This window comes from Podarcis bocagei (assembly GCF_964188305.1).
Source record: "Podarcis bocagei genome assembly, chromosome: 13".
Classification (NCBI taxonomy): Eukaryota; Metazoa; Chordata; class Lepidosauria; order Squamata; family Lacertidae; genus Podarcis; species Podarcis bocagei.
The window spans coordinates 41,141,868-41,163,607 of record NC_138138.1 but is presented as its reverse complement, the minus strand read 5'-3'; the positions used below and the strand labels follow the sequence as shown (position 1 = coordinate 41,163,607).

Below are 21,740 nucleotides of genomic sequence, written 5' to 3'. Positions count from 1 at the left end.
ATCAGCATGAAGAAATAAAATAAACAGACCCTCCAAGATGAAAAATTTAAATTAAAGTCAGAGGAACCATGAAAAGCCTCCATAGCACTTTGCCAACACTGGAAAGGTTCGTGCTGCAAAAGTATTTTATTCCCCCCCCAACCAATCCACCCAGTGTTAAACACTGGATTGCATCAAATAAACAACACTGACTGGAATCTCTATAAAAACGATTTCAGAGAAATTTCAGAGAAAAGGACCAGTATAGCAACTCTAGATGTACCTCTAAGTGCACAAAGAATAGGGAAAAGGAGGCAGTTGCATTGAGCAAGGGCCTCTTGGGAGGCAGCACAAGCAAGGGAGGTCCTTTGTAGGCTGGAACTGGTATTGAGCTCACCTGGAGGTACTTGGGGTTGATAGATGTTCGTTTCCCCCCAAATATATATAAGGCTCCTACATTCTCATTCTCCATGGGTGCCCCAATCGCCACATCCATCCATCTATCCCCGGTGATGTCACCTGTTTCTGCCATGCTGGCACCAAAGCGACTGAAAATGTGCCCTGCTTCTCCTTTCAAAGTCATGGTGCAGTGAAGTCTTCCTTGCTATACAGAGTAGTCAAATAAAACACTTGAAACATTTCCAAGCAAGCAACCCCACCTCAAGGTCTCAATCTAATGTACTCTCCCCATCTTCTCCCTTACCTTAAAATGACAGACATAAACCCTTCCACCTGTAATAGCATCATAGTACATGGGGGCTCCAACCAGCACCAAGTCCGTATCAGTGTCTTGATCAAGGTCCACAGAGCACAGCGCCGCTCCAAAATAGGATCCAACCTGTGGCATCAGACAAATGTCCCCTTGAGTTTCGCTTCTACTTTCCATTCCCAGACCTGTCTGCCGCTTATGACTACACAGCCAGCACATGGCCCTCAGCTGAGTAATCCAGCCCTTAACAGCAACAAAAGAAAGTTCTCCACTTCTGGCTTCTATCTTGGAGCCATTTTCATCATATCTCATTGTTGACGCCATAGCTTCCTCACCTACATTCCAGGTTCAGAAGCTTTCTCAACAGTCTCTCCATTCCACCACCAGTCTCCTTTGCCCTAGCCCAGCTCAGTTCATACCTGTTCTCCAACAGCCTCAGCTGTTAGTTGCCACTTCCCACTCCTGGCCGCTTTCTCAAAGAGAACCACTTTGCCCACGTAGTCATAGCGGGGGGCTCCCACTACAAGGCCACTTCTCCCATTAAGCAGGACAGCTTGGGAAGAATAGCCTAGAGCAGGGGTGTGCAAAAGGTTGATTGGGATCTCCTGGAACATCTCTGGCTGCTTTGCAAGGGTCTCTCCCTCTCAACTACCCAGTAGCAGATCAAAACAACTTTTCCCCACCTAGATAGCAAGGGGCCCAAGGTCACTTCATGGCTGACTGGGATCTCAGCCGCAATTTTCCCAGCCCTAGCATGATGCTTTAACCACTATACCACACTGTCTCTCAGTATAGCATACAGCTAGTGCAGTTGTTTACATAGAATTCTTATAATGAATTATTTGATGCAGGAATCTGAAGAGTGGAGACGGGGGGAAATGTGTGGTGCTAAGAGTATCTAGGTGGTAATTTCTATCTGTGCTCCTGAATGGAGAAAGGGTAGCATCTGCCAAGATGCAGCTGCCTCTGGGGTGGAAATGTACCACAGTAAAACATGGTAAACTTGGGGTGGGGGGAAGGCAGCAGAAGCTGGTCCATTAGGGTGAATGGGGCACTGCCCCACCAACCTCAGTCTAACCACAGCCAGCCCCCAATCTGCCTGCTTTCTTATTTCCAACCAGTCAGGGGGTGACTCTGCCTGTCATTGGGTCTAGCCCCACCTACTGCTGCTCTCCCTGCCTTCTGCCCCAACAGTCCCCCCCCCCATGGGCACCAACCACCACTAGCTGGAGAGTTTTGTTTTAATACTTACCAAGATAAGCATTCTTCATCTCCTCAGTGGTGCTGGAGGCATTAAGAAAGCTTGAGTCTCTGTTACTGTTCTGATACAGAAATAGGCCTCCAGACCAGTCAAATGCTCCTACTGCTCCCAAGACAGGACCATCCTAAATCACAGCAGGCAACACAGCAGGAAGAGTTGTCCACAAATCAACATCAACAGGAGGTAAAAAGTAAAAAGGAGGATTAGGGAAAGATGAAAAACTGAAAGATTAAAAAAAAAAAATCCCTACAACTGCAATTGAACATTACAGTAAGTAGCACTACCACTGCTGAGCCTGCCATCTTTTCTCCCTTTGCCTCACCAGCATGGTTGTGTGAGCCTAAAGCAGTAACGCAAATTTCAATCATTTTTAAGCTTGTTGCTAACTGAGATTGAATTCAGCATCCTGTGAATATTCACTTTCAATTTTATAAGCAAGTTTCTGACTCTCAAGGTTGCAAGTAAGAGTATAGAAATATCTCTTGCGGCCATGTCCTCCCTCCATTATTCTTTAAGACAAGAACATCAGGCTATAAGATGAGCGCTGCTGGCCCATCTAATCCAGCATTCTGTTCTCACAGTAGCCAGCCACATGCCTATGGAAAGCATGTAAGCAAGACCTGAGCACCAGAGCACTCTCTGAATACAAGCAACTGGTATCCAGAAGCATACCATCTCCAACTTTGTATTTCCTTTCACTGAGGAAAATAGGTCCATGCTGATGGAACAACAGAATACAGTAATAGAAATGGGATCATGCAGTTAATCTATGAATATATTCTTCATTAACAAAAATCATTCTGCTTGCAGGCATTTCGGACTCTCCTGGATTCTTCCTGCAGGCAACTTTCTTCCTCCTGAGGTTGCTGAAGTACAACTGCCACTATCCCTGGCCATTGGCCATGCTGACTGGGGCAGATGGAATCTGTAGTTCAGCAAGATCTGGAAGAACAAAGATTCCATATACCCTACTCTAGGGGCCAGACTCACCCGGGTCAGTAAGGCACTGAATCCTTCCTGGGACATTTCCATCTGGAAGGAACTGCTGCTCTGGAATTGGGTACCTGCAAGGAAGCGTGGGAACAGGACACAGACAAATGGGAAGAGCACATAGGAGAGGTTATAAGAAACCCCTGTATTTGTATTGCCAAATTCCACCCAGGTGGAATCTACACAGATATAAAAAAAAACGCTGTGAAAATGCTTAATTTTTATATTATTATTTTTTGAAAAATACATTGAATTTGGCATAGCTCACTGTCACCATCTAGTGTCACATTTGTATATTGCACTTTACAACACATTTAAAACATTTTATTTGTAGCTGTATAGTACAGTCCACAATCTCCAAACTGTGAGAGGTTTCAGGGGTGCCAATGCACAACTCAGGTTTGGTTTCCCTAGAATGAAACTCACTGGAATCATAGAATTGTAAAGTTGGAAGGGACCACGAGAGTCATCTAGTCCAACCCCCTGCAATGCAGGGATCTTCTGTAAATCTGTGCCTGACAAGAGTAATGCTGTAAGCCCCTCTAGTGTAGGCTCAGGTTGCATATATGTGTAAATAAACCACATATCATAAAGAAACCACAGTCTTCACTGTGGAAGTGGTGACATGGTTTTATTTACACTACAGGCTAAGTATAGGGTAAACGAGCTAATGGCATTAACACTCCAGTGGATCTTGCTCCCCTATTAGATTTTTGGGCAGGGCGGGGCAAAGCCATGGCTTTGGATTCAACACAAAGAGAATTCAAGCCTCTGTGGCTCTTTCTCAGCCACTTGAATATGAGATTGCCCCCCAGGTTTATTGTTTTCCTACACCTAATGACAGCACCACCTCCAGCCAGGGTGAGGGGAACTGCCCTCTTCAGCCCACTTTCTGAAAGCATCTCCAGCTAGTAGTTTCTGTATCAACCAGTCTCTTGGATTCCTTAGTTAAGCAAAGTGATACCTAAGAAACTTGGCTAGAATCATTAAGTTAATAAAGAGACTGGCTTGACCTTGTTGGAAGTCACTTTTCCTATATTAAAATATATACAAACACCAGTCTTGGAGGGATGACTTTTAGACTAATCCCCCAATCCTATAACAATATATAGCATCCCACACAGTTAGAGGCCAAAGCTGTTCCCTGTTTTAGCAGCAGACACACCAGATGGCGCTATAGCAAGCATGAGGAACACGTGGACCTCCATATATGCTGTTGTATTCCAGGTCCTGCTTGTGGGCTTCCTCTAGGCCAGCCTTTCTCAACCTGTGGATCCCGAGATGTTGTTGAACTACAACTCCCATCACCCCTAGCTAGCAAGGCCAGAGCTCAGGGATGATGGGAGTTGTAGTCCAACAACATCTGGGGACCCACAGGTTGAGAACCGCTGCTCTAGGCAAATGGTTAGGCACTATGAGAACAGAATATGGGACTATGGTATGATCCAGCAGGGCTCTTCTTATGTTCTTAACTCCCATAAGCCCAGCCAGCAAGGCCAAGCGTCCAACAACGTCTGGAGAACCCAGGTTTCCCATCTGAAGCTTAGAGGACTTTCCTTTTGTATGACATATTGAGAGGTAGTATTCCAAGTGCAGGCTTTTAACCCTAGGAGATCTATGTTCAAGTTACACCTTTATAGCAAATAGCTCATTTATCTCAGTCACAGATCTTCATCTGTAAAATGGGAATAATACTGACTCGCCATATAGAGTGATTGCAAGGCCAAACAAAGTAAAGACCACAAACCCCTTTGCAAATTAGAAATGTCATATGATCATGGAATAAACCATTCTCAGTGATACACAGTTCCAGACAAGGACTGGCAAAAGGGACTTCAGTGCCTCCTCTGAGTGCTAAGGTTCCTGTTATTACCTTCTATGGCAAAGATCTTATCCTGTAGCTGATCCTGGATGCCTTTCAGGGCATCAAAATTGTGCACTGCAAATACATGCTCATTGTCAGGTTCAGAAGCGATGGCATTCAGCTCTTCCCTGGCACGTTGAGTTGAGAAAGCATTGCCAACCTTCATCAGACAGAAGAGAGAAAAGATGTGAGCATTTGGTCCCTATGCAGGTGAGCAATCCACTTGGCAGGAGGGCAGGTAACTGAACTAGCACCCTCCATCTCTATGAATTTTATGTTCTAAGGGTATATCTGTACTTCAGACTTAGGGTAGATCTACAACATACATTTAAAGTACATTCAAACACCATTGCTTCCACCAATGAATTCTGCTAAATGTAGCTTGTTATGGGTGCTGGAAGCTGTAGCTCTGGGAGAAGATAACCATAATTCCCAGGATTCTTTGGCAGAGGTCATGAGCATTATATAGACGTTGAATGTGCTGTAAACATATGGTGTGGATCTGCCCTTAGACCAATTTCACGAGGAAGTCCTAGAAGTCTGAACAAGTGGGTGGTGCCAAGTAGGGAGGAGCAGGGGGCCAGAGCTCCCCCAGAATTTTCAGTGAAAGTCTGGACATTGGCTTAATTTCCAAAGAATGATACCAGTCAGTCATTAATATGATTTGAGCTTCTTAGCTGCAATTTCACTACTCCTACTTCAACAGGGGGGTAGGTGGGGTTGGTAAGCAATGTGAGCAGGGGCACAGCCACAACTATAAAGCATAATGAGCTAAATGCTCAGGAAATGTGAAATTAGCGCTGCCAACAAGAAAAGCTATAAACATCCAAATAAAAGCAATTAAATAACTGATTTTGTGGAAATTCACATACAGTACTGTTTAGTAAACCTAGAAGACTCCTTGCAGAATCCTCACCCCAATAGCATAACGGATAATTCCTGCTCGTTCAGCCTCTGGCACCACATTCCTATACTGCAGTTGATCATTCTTTTGACCATCTGTTATCACAACAAGAATCTTGGTAGATCCATTTCTGGAGCCTTTCCTTGGGATAAAAATCTCCCTCCTTGGAAAGAGAAGAGAACTGGATAAGGACTTCATTGTTTGCATTTCCCTAAAGCAGCCTAGAGGAGAAAACAAGAGTGGATAGAGTAAAGATGTAACGCTGGGGAGGAGAACCTGTTTACCTCCAGATGTTGCTAGCCTATAGCTCTCCTCATTCATCACCATTGGCCATGTTGGCTGGGGCTAATGTCCAGCAACATATGGAGGACCACAGAGTGCCCATCTCTGAGGGCAACCTCTTTAAAAACAGGCTTCATGCATTGAACTTAAAGGGGGGGTCTTACTGTATCAAAAATTGCTTCCTAATACAAATGTGAAAGCCTAATTGATGATGTTCAAATGTTTCCTCAGTTTTCTCTCCCATGTGCACACTGATCAGGCATTAACTTAAAGTGCTTCCCCCGCAGACATATAGTGTGGAATTGCCATTCTTCATCCACTCACTTTTTGTGGTGCATCCACACATTGCCTATTCTTCCAGTTTTCTGTAGACAACAGAAAGTCTGACTTTTCCTAAAAGCAGCTTTCCCAGAAGGGAAAAATAGCAGAATTTCCACAAGTGTAAATGCCTTTAGTGCTATTCTTACTCCTCTCTAAAAAGGCAGAGTTGAGTTTAGACATGGGCAGCGACATAGTGAGAAGAATATCCTATGAGAGCTCAGCACACGTTCATTACATCAGAAGTGTGAAACCTTTTGCAGACTGAGGGCCAAATTGTTTTCTGAGAAACCTTCCAACATCCACATGCTAGTGGTGGATAGAGCCAGGAACAAAAGTGGGGGTGATAATGTAAACATCACAGTACAGTACACTACAGTAGGCTACGTTCTATGCACACCCACACACCCCTCTCTGTCCTCTACCCAGACAAGCAAAAAGCACTTTTGCCTCTGGACCTGTCCATCACTAGCGTGTGGCCCCTGAAAGACTGCCCAGATGGGATTGTGGCTGCTAGAGGGACTACAAAAGAGCCCCTCCCAATATTGGTTGGGGGCCTGAGCCACCATCCCAGGGATGATCAGGTAAAAGCTGATTGATAATGGGAGATGTACAGCCGGTTTACTAGGACTTAGCAACCAACTGCACAATCTTAAGAACATAAGAACAGCCTGCTGGATCAGGCCAGTGGCCCATCTAGTCCAGCATCCTGTTCTCACAGTGGCCAGCCAGATGCCTATGGGAAGTCTGCATGCAGGGCCTGAATGCAACAGTACACTCTCCACTTGTGATTCCCAGCAACTGGCATTCAGAAGCATACTGTCTCTCACCATGGAAGCCAGGCATAGTCATTGTTGCTTGCATCGATTGAGCATGAATTTGTTTTGCTTGCTGTGTCTAGGAAGCAAAGTTTTTCTGTGGATCTAAGCTAACTGAACTGAGCTGAGAGCTAAAGTTTGGAAAGAGATAGAGAGGGAGTGTGAGATAGTGATGAAGCTGAGAGTGAAGAGGATGAGCCCTAAACAGCAAGCTTCTAGTTCTTCTCCCAGCCTGTATGTAATATTAATGAACTGTTGGGACACCTTTTGAATTTATTTATTTTTTTGTTTGATATTGGACCACAATGATGTTGGAACATCTTAAAAACTCTTCACAGGTCTCTAACCAGCAATTCATTGTGATAACAGAACTGAACCATTACTCATGCCTAGTTTGTGCCTAAAAGGGGAAGAGATGGAGCAAGCTGTTTCTGCAGAGAAATAAGGTTCTTGAACATACACAACTTTTCTGATGGCAGTGGCTGTATAGGTCATGCCGCGATTTTGTGTGATACCCAAGACATTATTAGAAGGATCTGGAGCATTGAAATCAAAGTGTTCTGTGAAGCCAGTGGAATACTGTGCCAGGGCAAACTAACAAGAGAAAGACAAAAAAGGGAGTTAATGAATAGGGCTACCTGGTCTCCAGAGGTCCAAGAAGCAATCCTATACCCTCTTACCTGGGAAGAAGCCCCACTGAACTCAACAAGACAATTACTTCTGATTAGAACATAGTAGATTGCACTGTAAGAGACCCTTAGTGAGTGAAACCTGGGAGCTGGCTGAAGTAGCAGGCCAAGCCCCTCGGAGTGTGATAGGTTAAGGTCTTGTCCACACTTCCATTTGTGCCACAGGTTCTAGGCACAGGTCCGTGATTTGTAGGCACAGGTATGAGTGGGGTTTTTTGTTTTGTTTGTTTTGTCCCACCAGTTTCCCACCAGAAAACCCGCTGTTTGCCACTGAATCTAAGGAAGTGTTTGGCTTTTAAACATTTGCTCTGATTCAGCAGTAAAACATGGGTTTCCCCAGGGAAGGTGCAGAGACACACAAAAAAGTGCTTGGACACAGATCTGGAAAGCTTGAACCTGTGCCTAGAAAGCACAGAGCAAAGGTAAGTGTGGATAAGCTCTGAGGTTGACTCTTCAGGGGAGGTATGGGAAACCTTTGGCACCTCAGATGTTGCTAAACTACAACTCCGAACAGCACCAGCAAGCATAACCAATGCCTGGGGATGGTGGGAGTTATAGTTCATCAACATCTGGAGGACTAAAGGTCCCCACACCTCCAGGTCCTCGGGCAGCGCTCTGTCACATGATCTCATAACCAGTCCTTTTAACCGGAGAATAGAAGCTGGAAATTTCTGCATGCAAAGCCTGCTGCCCCACCACTGACAGAGGGCCTTGCATGCGCCACAAGCAACACTTGCAGGATTGTCAAACTTTACAATTAACATGTGGTATTAGTGCAGTTTCCTGCACAGGGTTCACAGCTGGGCGGGAAAGCAGTTACTTTCATCAACAGCAAAAACACCCCTTTCCCTCTTGCATTCACAAGTGACAGAGGGCTGGTTAACAGAGTGTCCTGCTAATTGACATTGTAGCCTACCCAAAAAGTGATTTTCTGTGGTGGCATTGCACCAGGGGTGGAGGAAGGGGGGTGAGATGGGTGCAGGCTGCCCTAGGTGCCACCATTGAGGGGGGTGACAAAATGCTGGGTGGCACTCACTGCGGGGCCTGCAGTGCACCCGAGCCATGCATCTCTCCTGGGAGAGATGTGGTGGCTTGCGCGCATGCAGGCTCTGCACTGTCCAAACAGTCCACCCACTGCCTCCCCCCCCAGCTGTGGGCAGCTGAGTAGGAGGAGGCAGGCAGACTCTGGAGGCCCCACGGTGCGCCCCGCCCCTATGGGCGGCTCACCCTGCCCCTGGGCACGCCGCCCCAGGCGCCCGAATGGCGCCCGAACGGCTTCCTCCACTGCTGCATTGCACAGAGAAAAAGGTAATGTTGAGCTGCTTCTATACTTGGAAGTGGAATGAGGTGGCAAAATGAATTGTACCACTTTCAGGCTACAAATTTGGGGATTCCACTTTTGATTGTGAACACAAACACAGAGCACCCAGCAAACAAAATACGAGCACAGCTGGAAGAAAGATTCTAGCCTAGCCCTTTGAATGCTATGCTGGCTTTCTGTTTGCAGGGAGGGAGTTTAATTTTAAAGTAGGTGTTGTTGGACTCACATGGCCATCAGTCCTAGCTAGCATGGGATGATGAAAGTTGCAATCATGGATTTCCTCACTATGGCTTTAAAGGCTCCTTGCAGTTTTGTCCAATAACATACAGAGGGAGCTAGGCTTAGGAAAAATCCCACCTGTGGCTTCTGCTGTATCACAGAGGGTGTTCTTCATGCATGCAAGTTTTTCATAATATCTGTGCAACATGAAGTCCATATCCCCACCGCCATTTAATCAGGATTTACTCTTTCCATAGAAAATAAATTAAATTAAAAACAAACTTGTTGCTATCAATCCATCTGCAATATATTAACAATCTGTTTGCTATATTATGTCCCTATCTGGAAGAACCCTAACTTGAATGTACATGAACTTTGCCAAGGAAACTCTGGGATGTTTTGCCACTGCAGACACATTTCAATGTCACATCAGGAAGCCAGTAATTCTGTATGCTGGTCCCATTCAATCTATCAAGATGGAAGAAACCCAAACATGAGAATTGTGGGGGTAAAGATGAGGCAGTGACAGATCATCTGGCATGCAGCTCTAGCTTTCAGTTCACTGATAACATATGACAGCCACACGAACATTAAAAAGAGAATGCAATGCAATGCCATGCATGCTACTTAGATCCTTTGATTTTAATGAGTCTACTCTGAGCATGATTAACTGAATCTCACCCAGAGTTCAAAGCACATTCTGAATTCTCTAAACCACTTTTTAAGTTATGTGTCTGCACACAGCAGGCACGTCCCAAACCTAGTTTGTTTTCTGTATAAAATTGGAAACACAGTTTCACTCTAACACCCCAAAAGGATTACATTTAGAGTAAGGAAACAAACTGTCTGCTCCCAAAAGAGCCCACCGCCAATATGTTTCTACATGTCACTGTTCTGGCTAACAACTCCTCAACCCACCTAAAAACCACAAACTCAAACTAGCAACTCATGCAGATATGCAAGAGATAGCCTTCTCCAAGGAGAGATATTTGCTGTGCCTCTGCACTGGGACTGACTGGTGGATGTAACTACAGCCAGCCAATGGTGCAATGGAAAAACCTTTGGAAGGAGGCAAGAATGAAATGAAGATTTATGCAAATCTAACGCAGCAAGCAGCGTTATCTGTGGGTGAGTGCTTTGCACTCACAAAAAAACTCTCATGCTTAAAATAATGCATTTAGTACACTTGCAAAAGCCCTCCTACTAGTTGGTGGAGCCAGGAATGTAGGTTTTATATAAGGAACTGAAGTGTTGCCAATACCCACAGCTAACAGAAGGTGCCTACATGGGGCCAGTGCTGGTCTTCCTCCCCCCAGGAAAGGACTGACCTCCCAAAACACAATAAGATTGCATGATGGTGCCCTCCAGCACCCCCCTCGTGTCCATTACCCGCGTGTTCCTGCCAGACAACCTCTTGATGACCTCAGAGACAAACCACTTCATTCTTTCGAAGTCCTGGTTACTGACGCTGCCTGAGCCATCAATCAAGAACACAATGTCTGTTGGGTGGGTAGTGCATTCTGGGGGATACATAAAGGAACATTTCAATCTACCTTATATCCAGTGGTGTGGTGGTAAATTCTGAAAGCTCATCATGACAGCCCCCCGCAGCCACACCACCAAAGAGAGTTTATGAACTCCCCAAAGGAGAGTCCAAAAATGCAGGCAGCTGAGTTGATCCATTCTTACACACACACATGCGCACACCAAAGTTCAACAATACATAGCTTAATACCCAATTCATTAGGATCAGCACAACTTCAATCCTATGCACTATTAAGCAAACCAACTTAATTTTCACTTCCTGAAACAATTGCAAACCAAAACATGCAATCCTTCTAAACTTGCACTTCTCCAAATTTTGCAGTGCAGTTCTCCAACCAAGCATTGTGTACATAAATGTGTATATTAGGGGAAAGTGTGCATAAAAATACATATATGAATGAAAATAACATGTAAAATGCATTAAATAGGTAAAATTGCTTGCAAAAATGTGTACAGTGGTACTTCAGGTTACATACGCTTCAGGTTACACACGCTTCAGGTTACACACTCCGCTAACCTAGAAATAGTGCTTCAGGTTAAGAACTTTGCTTCAGGATAAGAACAGAAATCAGGCTCCGGCGGTGTGGCGACAGCAGGAGGCCCCATTAGCTAAAGTGGTGCTTCAGGTTAAGAACAGTTTCAGATTAAGTATGGACCTCCAGAATAAATTAAGTACTTAACCCGAGGTACCACTGTATATTAGGAGAAATCTACGCTAAAATGCTGAAATTTTTTCATAAGGACGTTGAAACACGCAAACACACACACACACACACACACACACACACACACATACAGTGTGCACTATGGAAATAAGAACTCAACCTGAAATTTGCAAATTGAGAGTCCAAGAGCAATTGACAGATTCACTCATCCCAAGGTCTCACCTGGTAAGATCTCTGGAAATTGCTGGAACTTTTGGAGCTTTTGATCCAGAAGGAAACAGTAGCCGTTCAGATACATGTTTGTTCCACAGGCCCTGTGTACTGTGGGGCCGCACACCTTCCAAGTGAACAAAGAGAGAGTTTTCATGATGTGTTCAAATTTGCTGAGTATGCTATTTGACTAGGAGAGGATTTTAATCTGGGCCCATTCAAACTCAATTCTTTCCCTCCAACAATGCTGATTTCCCACCAGAGTGCCAAAAAGAGAGAGAGAGAGAGAAGAATTTACCAAGATTTGAGAATCCCTGGCAACCAAGGACAGACCAAGGGACATATTGACAGCATCTATAGGCCCTGAAAGAAATAATAGTAATCATGCTGAGATTATTAATCGTTTAGAAGGGAGAAGAACAACTATATTAACTCAGTGGCAGAGCATTTGCTTTGCACTCAGAAGGTATCAGGTTCAATCCCCAGCATCTCCAGGTAGGGCTAGCAAAGAACCTTCTCTGAAACCCTGTACAGCAGCTACCAGACAGTACTGAGGTAGATTGATAGGTCTTTGCCCTAAGGGGCTTACGGTCTAAAAACAGGTGCAAGGAAACAACAGAGGGCATGGGGAAATGGAAACAGAGATAAACAGGGGGAGACAACCTGGTACCTTCCGGATGCTGTTGGGCAGCAAGTCCTGTCATCCCTGGCCACTGACCATTCTGATTGGGACTGATGGGCACTGGAGTCCAACAGCATCTGGTGGTCATCAGGTTGGCAAAGGCAGCTTTATAGCAATCTCAGATCTGTAGGAAAATGTCTGAGAGTCTCGCTCTGACCTCAGGCTACTATAGCCTTACATTTTGGAAAATAGTCTCACTTCCTCCTCGTTGTCTCTTCCCACAAGATCTCACTTCTCTTGAACTGAAACTCAGACATCCTACCTCCAGTGGCGTAGCATGGGGGGTGCATGGGGGGCCGGCCGCACCGGCCGCAACATCTGGGGGTTAGGGGGCGCAAATCCACGGGTTGGGGGGCGCAAATTACTTGCCTTGCCCTGGGTGCTGACAACCCACGCTACGCCACTGCCTACCTCTCTTACACAATCCAGTCCCAAATTCTGTAAAAAAAAACCTTACTCACTCCTGCAACAGCGACCACAAGCCCAGGCTACCCTGACCCCATACCTCCCTCTCCCCTCTCTCTGAGAGAACCTGAACCACCATTTGGCTTTTCCCAGATAGGACCAGCTTCATTTGAAACTTAGAAGTTACCTACGTTGGATGTTAATCTCCGTACAGGCACTTGAACTATAGGTGCACCGGTAAAGTTTACCAATTTCGTTCACTCGTCCATGCTGAAGTGGGGCACCGACAAGCACCCTGAGGTGAGGGGGGCAAGAGGCAGGTGATTAGTATCTACACAGTGACTATGATGTAACCTGAGCCAGGTGTGGGGAACCTTTGGCCCTTCAGATGTTTCCACAATTCCCATCACCACTGATCATTGGTCATGTTTGCTGGAGCTTGTTGAGAGTTGTAGTTCAGCAGCATCTGGAAGGCCACGGGCTCCCCAGTCCTGCCCTAAGCAAAGAAAGAAAAGACAGTGCTCTGCCCAAAGGAGCTCACGAGACAACAAAGAGAGAAGGGAGAGAAGGGAGTGGCCAGCTAAGAAAACAAAGAATGAACTTGAGCCAAACCAGTTACTTTGCTTCAGCTGAGAAACAACACTAAGGCATCAGGCCAAAAGCTGCTCAGACAAGGTGGGCTTGGGAGGGAGAGGGAAGTATGGGCGGGGGGGGGGGATTCCATGCATACAGGTAGGGGTGCGAGCGAAATTACATTCAATTTGCATTTTAATAAGAAATGACCTAATTCACATTTCTTGAACCAATACATGGACTGAAATACAGCTATCCTTCACAATTCACATGTCTCAAAATTTCACAATGAAGTCCTCCATTAAAGTAATGGGTAGAATTCAAAGTAGCACTAAGGAAATAACTCCATCAGTGCGAGCATTTTTGATTGCCTGATGGAACAATCTCCCCCCTCCTCACTCCACACACTGTTCTGGGGGTTTTCCAAACCCATCTCTGAGCCAGTGGGGGGGGGGGTATGGAGGAAGAGAGGGGAAAGAACCATCACACTATCAGGACTTGTTGCACTGACTCCCACCAGTGCAACTATTTAGTTGAATCTATCCCAACATGCATAATAATGCATATAAAAGGGGGAAGTGTGCATAAAAAGCCACACATTCATGAAAATGCAGTTCAAATGCACTACATGTTTCCTAGTATTAGTCAAAGCTGCATGGGAAAATGTGATTATTAGAACTTTGCACCATAGTGTTGAAGAGAGAGAGAGAGAGAGAGAGAGAGAGAGAGAGAGAGAGAGAGAGAGAGAGATGTAGACTGCTACAGAATTTAAGATTGGAGAAATGAGAAACAGAAATTGAAATGAACAGATTCATCCATCCCTATAGACAGAATAGCACAAAAGAATCTTAACAGTCATTCAGGAGAAAAGGAAAAATGTGAAGCAACTGTGGGTGGTGGAGCTGAAGAAATATAGGTTGCAAGTAGGGAAGGAAAGCCTAGGAAGTTAGGGGTCAGGTCAGGCCACTGAAAATGTCACAATGCATACAAAAAGTGTTGCCAATTAAGGGCCTTGCTGTTTTTGTTCCCCAGTGCCATTTGCCATTTTTTCATCTTCCTTCCGAGCCCTCCTCCTATGTTCCCAGTAACCCTGTCCCTGACACCAAATCAGCTTCCTCTTACTCATTCCTGGTCTGTGCCACGCTGCTCCCAAAGCTCTGAGTTCTTATCTGAAAGATGGTTGGTGTAGCCACATCCACGCTAAATCCGCAACACCACGACACCAGCACTGCAAGAGTTAAAGGGACTCTCAGTACACCACTTACACACACACACACAACCCATTCCAGATTGATTTTTTTAAAAAAATATTTTGTCTTTTCCAGATACAACAAGAAAAGTGAGGACCCATACCCCACAAGAGGGTACATCAAAGTTACTGCTGTAAGGTGTTTAGATAGGTCATCATTACACATACTAGTTGAAGGTTTATTTCTATAGATCTCCATGAGATGCTGGAGGCCTCTATTCATGCTCATTTTGAGATACGTAAGAAATAAAGATAAATCAAGTTGGATAAAAGGCATCTGTAACAAACGAACATTGGTCAATTTGCCCATGAAAATCAAGTCCCAAAGTTTTTCCAGCCAAGCCTCAAATCTGTATCCAAGGAATACCAATAGTTGGTTATAGTATGCTGTGGTGCAACAGTCATGAGACGAATAACAAAGTCCTTATGGAAAAGTCTGAGGCATCTGAATCAACCCCTCCAGGTTAATTAACCCAGAACAATTACTATTGTTGTTCAGCATTGGAACTGAGTCAAGGCTCAGATCCAGACTTCAATCTAGGCTGAAGACAATGTGTTAAGGCAGGGCAGTTAACAGCATGGTTGGCCCTCCAGATTTTGCTGGACAACAACTCCCATCATCCATGGGATGATGCTACCTGGGACTGATGGGAGCTGGAGCCCAACAACATATGGAGGGCACCACATTGGTTATCCCTGGAGCATGTAATGAAATACTAAAGTCAAAGGCACGTCCTCATGGAGCTGAAAGCAATTGGTCTGGGGAATGCATGCTGAAGGAAATTATTTACAGTAATTCAAATTTACATTCCTACAGGAATCTCAAAAGGTTGCTACAAACAAGGCCAATTTTTGTTTTTTGATTTTTTTTTAAAAAAACTTTCCAGTTCTCATCAAAATTGCCCAGTTTTTCTCACATTCTATTCATTTGATTGTACATAGCTTCTCTCTTGGATGGAGAGAACACACAAAGGACAGAGTTAAGGTCAGAGTTGCCCCTACTCTGCAGCACGGTCACTGCATGAATTGTGTGTTTGTGGAGCAAGTGAGGCTAGAGCAAATTTATTTCAAACAATGAAGCCGTTTCAAGCAGGTGAAAAGAAGTAGCAGGAAGCTGCTTCTTTTTTTTAATGCTGCTTCCGTAGAATGCAAAGAGACAATAACTTTGACTACCATACAGGGTTATTGTTTTGCAACTAGGTTTCACAAGAAATAGATACACTTTGTTTTTTTCTGATCTCATTTTGGACCAAGCAGGTTGCTTTTTAAAAGATTTGGATGAGCACCCACCCAACCCAGTTCACACCCTCAGACTCCCTTGCTGTTATCACTTACCTGTGCCCAGGTAAAAAAGAAGTGCTGGGAGATCCATGCCTAGTATTAGTTAGACTGGGATGAAATGACCAGTGGAGAAGAGTAGAAAAGCAGGGAGCCCAGCAGGCGATGGAGCTGCTTTGAAGGTAACTGGCAGCTAAACAGCTGAATACATAATGTACAGAAGTGTAACTTTATCTGATACAGAGTCTGAGAAGAAAGCCCAGCCCTCAAGGGGAGGGGGGCGGACTAGAACAGATTGTGTGAGTCAGAAAGTGTGGCTACTGGAAGGGGGTGGGAAAATGAGCGAAATGGAAAGCCAGCAAGATCAGAGGCCAAAGAAGAGAGGGCCCTGAACTGCCGTGTTAATAAAAGGAGGCTTTTTAAAACCACCGGCAGCTTATGCTGGGATGAGAAAAATTGGACCTGCTTGTTGAATTCTCTCTCACACATGCAACTAGTTGTTTTGTTTTATACATGAAGTTTAACAACAAAATTGAAAGAAAAAGAAAACATCAAAAGCTCACATTAAAAATATAATGACATCCATCTCAGTTTAAACATACTAAGCCCCATTTGCACTGTACATTTAAAGCAGTAAGGTAAAGGCAAAGCGAACCCTGACCGTTAGGTCCAGTCGTGGATGACTCTGGGGTTGTGGAGCTCATCTCGCTTTTCTGGCTGAGGGTGCCGGTGTACAGCTTCCGGGTCATATAACTAGCATGACTAAGCCACTTCTGGCGAACCAGAGCAGCGCACGGAAACACCGTTTACCTTCCCGCTGGAGCGGTACCTATTTATCTACTTGCACTGCGTACTTTCAAACTGCTAGGTTGGCAGGTGCAGGGACCGAGCAATGGGAGCTCACCCCGTCGTGGGGATTCAAACCACCAACCTTCTGATCAGCAAGCCCTAGATAGCATACCACTTTAAACACTTTATATCTTTCCCCAAGGAATCCTGGGAACAGTAGCTTTTTAAGGGTGCTGAGAATTGTTAGGAGACCCTTGTTTCCCCCCCCCCCCCCAAAGAGAGGTTTAACAATCAACCCCTCTTTCCAGGGAACACTGCATGAGCAGATGGGCAGCTGGAGAACTTGTAAAGAATTGCAGTCAGCAGTGCAGTAGAAAGAGCCTTTGACTGTTCAGAAGCCAGCCAGCGGGGGAGACATGGGAGAGCTTGAGGAGGGAAAAAGTGCCTCAGAGAAGGCTGAACTACAGGCTTGAGGTGAGAGGTGAGAGTTGCTGCTGATAGATTTCTTCACTCCATATGAAGAAAAAGGTCAAGAGGAGAAGTTGGAGGTGTGTGCCTCTGCAAGCAGCCAGCATCTGGACAAGTGGCTGTGTAAGAGAAAGGTCAAGAGTTGGAGGCATGTGCATGTGCAAGAGGTGACTGGGAAGAGGAGTTGCCTTCAAAAACCTTCTTCGAATCTCCAACACTAGTAGAATCTGTGTTGTCAGTGCATCTTCAGCTCAGGGGGCCACATCCACGCCATACTTTTAAAGCACATGGCTTTTTTTGCTAAAGAACCCTGAGAACTGTTGTTTGTGAAAGGTGGTGGGAGTTGTAGTTCTGTGGTGAGTAAACTACAGTTCCCAAGAGCCTCTGGGGAAAGCTATTTGCTTTAATTGTGCACTGAATAGGTTTTAAGGTGTGGGTGTGGCTAAGGTCTCACTGACTCAAAGCCCTCAGTAAAAGTACAGAACCCCCGCCCCAGCCATGGGAGCCAAATTCTAGAAGACAAGGTCCCTTCCCCCCGCAATAAAATACTTGAGAGGGCTGCCCCCCCAAGAGTTGGTGAGCATTGTCATTCAAATGGTCACATGCACTGCATCATGTGATTGACTGGGGGGGGCTTAATTGGGCCCTCCAATTGGCACCCCTTTCACCCCAATGCCACTGGAGTCAATAGCTCCTGAAACTGGCTGGGTTCTTTTAAACATAGGCTTCACTTACATTCTGAGCTGTCCAGGATGTTACCTTCTTTGCTTCTTTTGCCTTCTCTAAATTTGATGTATTCTTTCCCTGAATTTTCTGTGAACTCTGACTCACTGAATAGTCTCATTGGAGCTCAGCCTGACCTTGTTCCATTGGACCTCTCTGCTTATTGACTTTGCACTCCTGGAGCCTGACTCCCAGTTGGTCCAGTCTTACTTCCTAGACTGAAATTGGACTTCCAGGATATTATTTTGTATACTCATTATCTTTTTCACACCCACACCCACACCCACACACCACTGGGGCTGGAACTCCTCAGCCCATGACCCCCTACCCAGAAAGGAACATTGACACATTGACCTGTCCTTAGGCCACATTTGTCTCACACATTTAAAGTAGTAAAGCAGCATTCTACATTAACAGCTTCCTCCAAAGAATCTGGGGAACTGTCGTTTGTTAAAGTTGCTAAGAGTAGCTAGAAGACCCTGTTGTGCCACCAGCCCCCATCTGTGCACTGAGATGCTCTGGCAGTCCCTGCAACCCTCTGCACCACCTTCCCTCTCTTAATAAGATGTACACCTATGAGCTGGCTTTTGGATGGGCAGTTCACGAATCCCCCTTTATTCCTGCTGCCACCACGGATAACATATATCTGAATACTCCACCTCTAGCCTAGCCAAATGTATGGCTCAAGCTGTTTCAGACCGGTGTGTTTGGCCCCCTTGATTCTGAGGGATAACTTTAAATCTCCATGGGAAGGGGAGATAGTGGAGGAAGTGCAGAAGTGCGGATTGTCCTCCCTTTATATAGAGTCCATGACGTATAGCCATGCAAAGGCGGTGATCGCTCAAAGATTAAGGGATATTGCCAGACAGGAGGACATAGCCCGTGTGAAACCTGGGTTGTTTCTGGGGGAGCAGTTGTATTGGGCTGCTCCAGCTCGCTACCTGGCGGATATCCACTACGTGGAATACCGCAGATTATTTACTGCGGCTAGGCTGAATGTTCTTGACTCGGCGGTCCTGAAGGGAAGATATGGAGGAGTCCCATATGACCAGAGATTATGCCACTGTGCATTGGGTGAGGTAGAATCCACAGAGCACATTTTACTGAGCTGTCCCTTCTACAACGATTTAAGACAGTATCTTATAACTCCATACTTACCTCAGCTCAGTTCCCGACAAAGAGGGAAGCAGACAGCATATCTGCTTAATAAGTCTTCTGGGAAAACAACTTAGTCAGTGGCTAAATTTCTTTTCCTGGCACTCAAGTGTCGGAAACATATAACTGAATGCCTTGATGTGGGTTATCTGTGAGAGGTCTAGTACTGTGGCCCTACCTTATTTATGTACCCCTATGATGTTATAGTTTATAATTATTGTGTAATGTTTTATTTCTGACTATCGGTCGAATAAAGGAATTGCTTGCTTGCCTAGCCAAATGAGAAGTAGGCAGTGCCATGCAATTAATTTCTTAAACATAAATGATAAACAATGCTTATATAATCACTTGGTGTACATAAGCATATGGTTTCAATTCCTCTTTCTCTTTTTCGTTGCTTTGTTTCGTATGCAGCACTGGCTTCTATATTACTGTTCCTGTCAGGGCCGGCGCGTCCAATTTTGCCACTTGAGGCGAAATGGGAAGTGCCGCCCTGCCCTGCCGCCATGCCACACAGCCTGCCTGCCGCCTCTGGCATTGCTTCACCCCACCTCAGGGGTGGGCCATGTCTGGTTCCTCTACTAACTAACCAGCCCTGCTTCACACCCACTGCCAACTCTCCTCCCACCCTCATTCTGCTCTTAACTGAACTCTCAACCGACTCTCAACTGCCAGCATTCAAATTCCTTTTCAAAACTCCCATCCAATCAGCATGCACCACCAACATTCCAAACTCACTCCCCCCCCACCTTACTTCACCTTAATTCTTCCAACAGGCTTCCCTTTACATTTACCTCAGTTACACTACTGTTACACACAATATTATATACCAGAACCTCACAGACCTCTGTTGCTCTTGTACAGCTGCAATTCCCAGAATGGTTTAACAGTCAATCCCTCTTCCCAGGGAACTCTGGGAATTGTACCTCTGTGAAGGGCAAAGTGCTGTCCCAGCAACCTGGCTTTATTCTCCATTGGCTTCTACCAATATAAGTGACTTCCTGCATACATTTCTTCCCAGGTCAGCCATTTCATATAATGGTTCACATCAATCAAACAAACCATTGTTGAGTTGCATCACTAAGTAGCAAGTCAGGGAAACCTATGGCCTTCCAGATGTTGCTCAACAGCAACTCCCATCATCCCTGGTTATTGGCCATGCAAGCTGGAGCTGATGGTGATTGTGGTTCAGCAACAGCAAAGGTTCCCCAGACCTGCTATATTGTTTTAAATCACACTTAATCCTTCCTCTCTGAGAGTATGGTCCACAGAGAATGATGCCTTTGATTGTTTCCTATAAAGCTGTCCAGTGTTGAAGCCTGCTGGTTTTTATCAAGGCTGTGGAACTGTCGCCAGTATTTCCTGGAAGCAAAATTAAAGTTTTGGCAACACAACATTTCTGACGGTGTGAGTTGCAAATAACCATGATAGCTCCGTATCAGCAGAGGTTCACCTACTAAATTTCTGTGGGTCACAGACTGCTGCTGAAAAGCATAGGAGGTGGGCAGTTGATAAGCAATTTATTTTTAAAAGGTCTGCTATCTATCTTAAACTGCCCACATTTAAAAACCACATTCATTTTCCCCCATTAATATTTTTATTCATTTTCAGTTCCACTGTATCCACCTACTGCACACACCAACATATAGGGATAACAGCAACATGGAAAGAAATGCCAAATATATGGTGTTAACTACATGGTCTTAGACTTGCTGGTGGCTTCTCTTTCTCTCTTTTGTTAGGTTCATGACTTGGCCATTATTAGCTTGGTTCCCCTTGATGGTTCCTCTCTCCCAGGTGGTTCCCTGGACAGGGAAAGCTGAGGCCAGCTACTTAAGGTCAAATTTCAGTTTAACCTTCCAAACATTAATTAATTCAAACTTTTATTTGACCCAAGTATTTAAGGGGATCTGGTCCCCCACAAACTCATAACAGTATGTTTTAAAGTTTTGTAAATTTTGCTGATTTTATCATTTCAGCTTTTTATAAACTGATTTGAGGGGTTGTTTTTTTTCCCCAATCAAGTGGTATGTAAATTTTTATGAAATAAATAAATGGGTTTTGAATTTTTCAAAGAACATGGAGAGGGGCTATCAGCGGAGACTCTAGACACCCATTCCCTGCCCCCAGAAACACACACACTGAAATCCTACAAACACACATAAAAGCCTTACAGGCATAATATGGAAATGATTGCAGCTAATCCTAAAGCAGCAATCCTAACCTCTCTTATCTGGAAGTAAGCCCCATTGAACTCAGTGAGACTTAGCTCTGAGTAGACATTGCAGCATACATACACATGCACACATAAACATAAACACAGGCCCCATATGCACTATACATTTAAAGCAGTGTTATACCACTTAAAACAGTTTTGGCTTCCCTCAAAGAACCATACAATTCCTGGGAACTTTAGTTCTGTGAAGGGGATATGTGTCGTCTTATAACTCTCAGCAACATTAACAAACTTCATTTCCCATTATTCTCTGGGGAAAGCCATGACTATTTAAAGCAGTATAACGCTGCTTTGAATGTACAGTGGTACCTCGGGTTAAGAACTTAATTCGTTCTGGATGTCCATTCTTAACCTGAAACTGTTCTTAACCTGAGGTACCACTTTAGCTAATGGGGCCTCCTGCTGCCG

At 44.9% G+C, this 21,740-nt stretch overlaps 1 protein-coding gene across 6 annotated transcripts in view; it reads right to left on the bottom strand.

Annotated features, from left to right (window-relative positions):
• Nucleotides 1–19,752, bottom strand: part of LOC308570835 (integrin alpha-D-like) — a 37,238-nt gene extending 17,486 nt beyond the window's left edge. For 2 of the 6 annotated variants that reach the window (XM_081165818.1, XM_081165819.1), the window contains exons 1-15: nt 19,368–19,752; nt 17,954–18,607; nt 14,557–14,662; nt 13,053–13,156; nt 12,073–12,137; nt 11,787–11,901; nt 10,744–10,874; nt 7,586–7,719; nt 5,720–5,870; nt 4,813–4,963; nt 2,940–3,013; nt 1,941–2,073; nt 1,108–1,256; nt 683–817; nt 377–583 (exon numbers count right to left, since the gene is read on the bottom strand). In XM_081165818.1, the coding sequence (XP_081021944.1) occupies nt 377–583; nt 683–817; nt 1,108–1,256; nt 1,941–2,073; nt 2,940–3,013; nt 4,813–4,963; nt 5,720–5,870; nt 7,586–7,719; nt 10,744–10,874; nt 11,787–11,901; nt 12,073–12,137; nt 13,053–13,156; nt 14,557–14,662; nt 17,954–18,062 (1,764 nt within the window). In that variant the 5' untranslated portion in view covers nt 18,063–18,607; nt 19,368–19,752. Of the gene's footprint in view, nt 1–376; nt 584–682; nt 818–1,107; nt 1,257–1,940; nt 2,074–2,939; nt 3,014–4,812; nt 4,964–5,719; nt 5,871–7,585; nt 7,720–10,743; nt 10,875–11,786; nt 11,902–12,072; nt 12,138–12,444; nt 12,719–13,048; nt 13,157–14,556; nt 14,663–16,018; nt 16,182–17,953; nt 18,608–19,367 lie in introns of those variants that run through there. The other 4 variants (XM_081165820.1, XM_081165822.1, XM_081165821.1 and 1 more) reach the window with 4 other exon arrangements.
• Between the last annotated feature and the right edge of the window lie 1,988 nt (nt 19,753–21,740).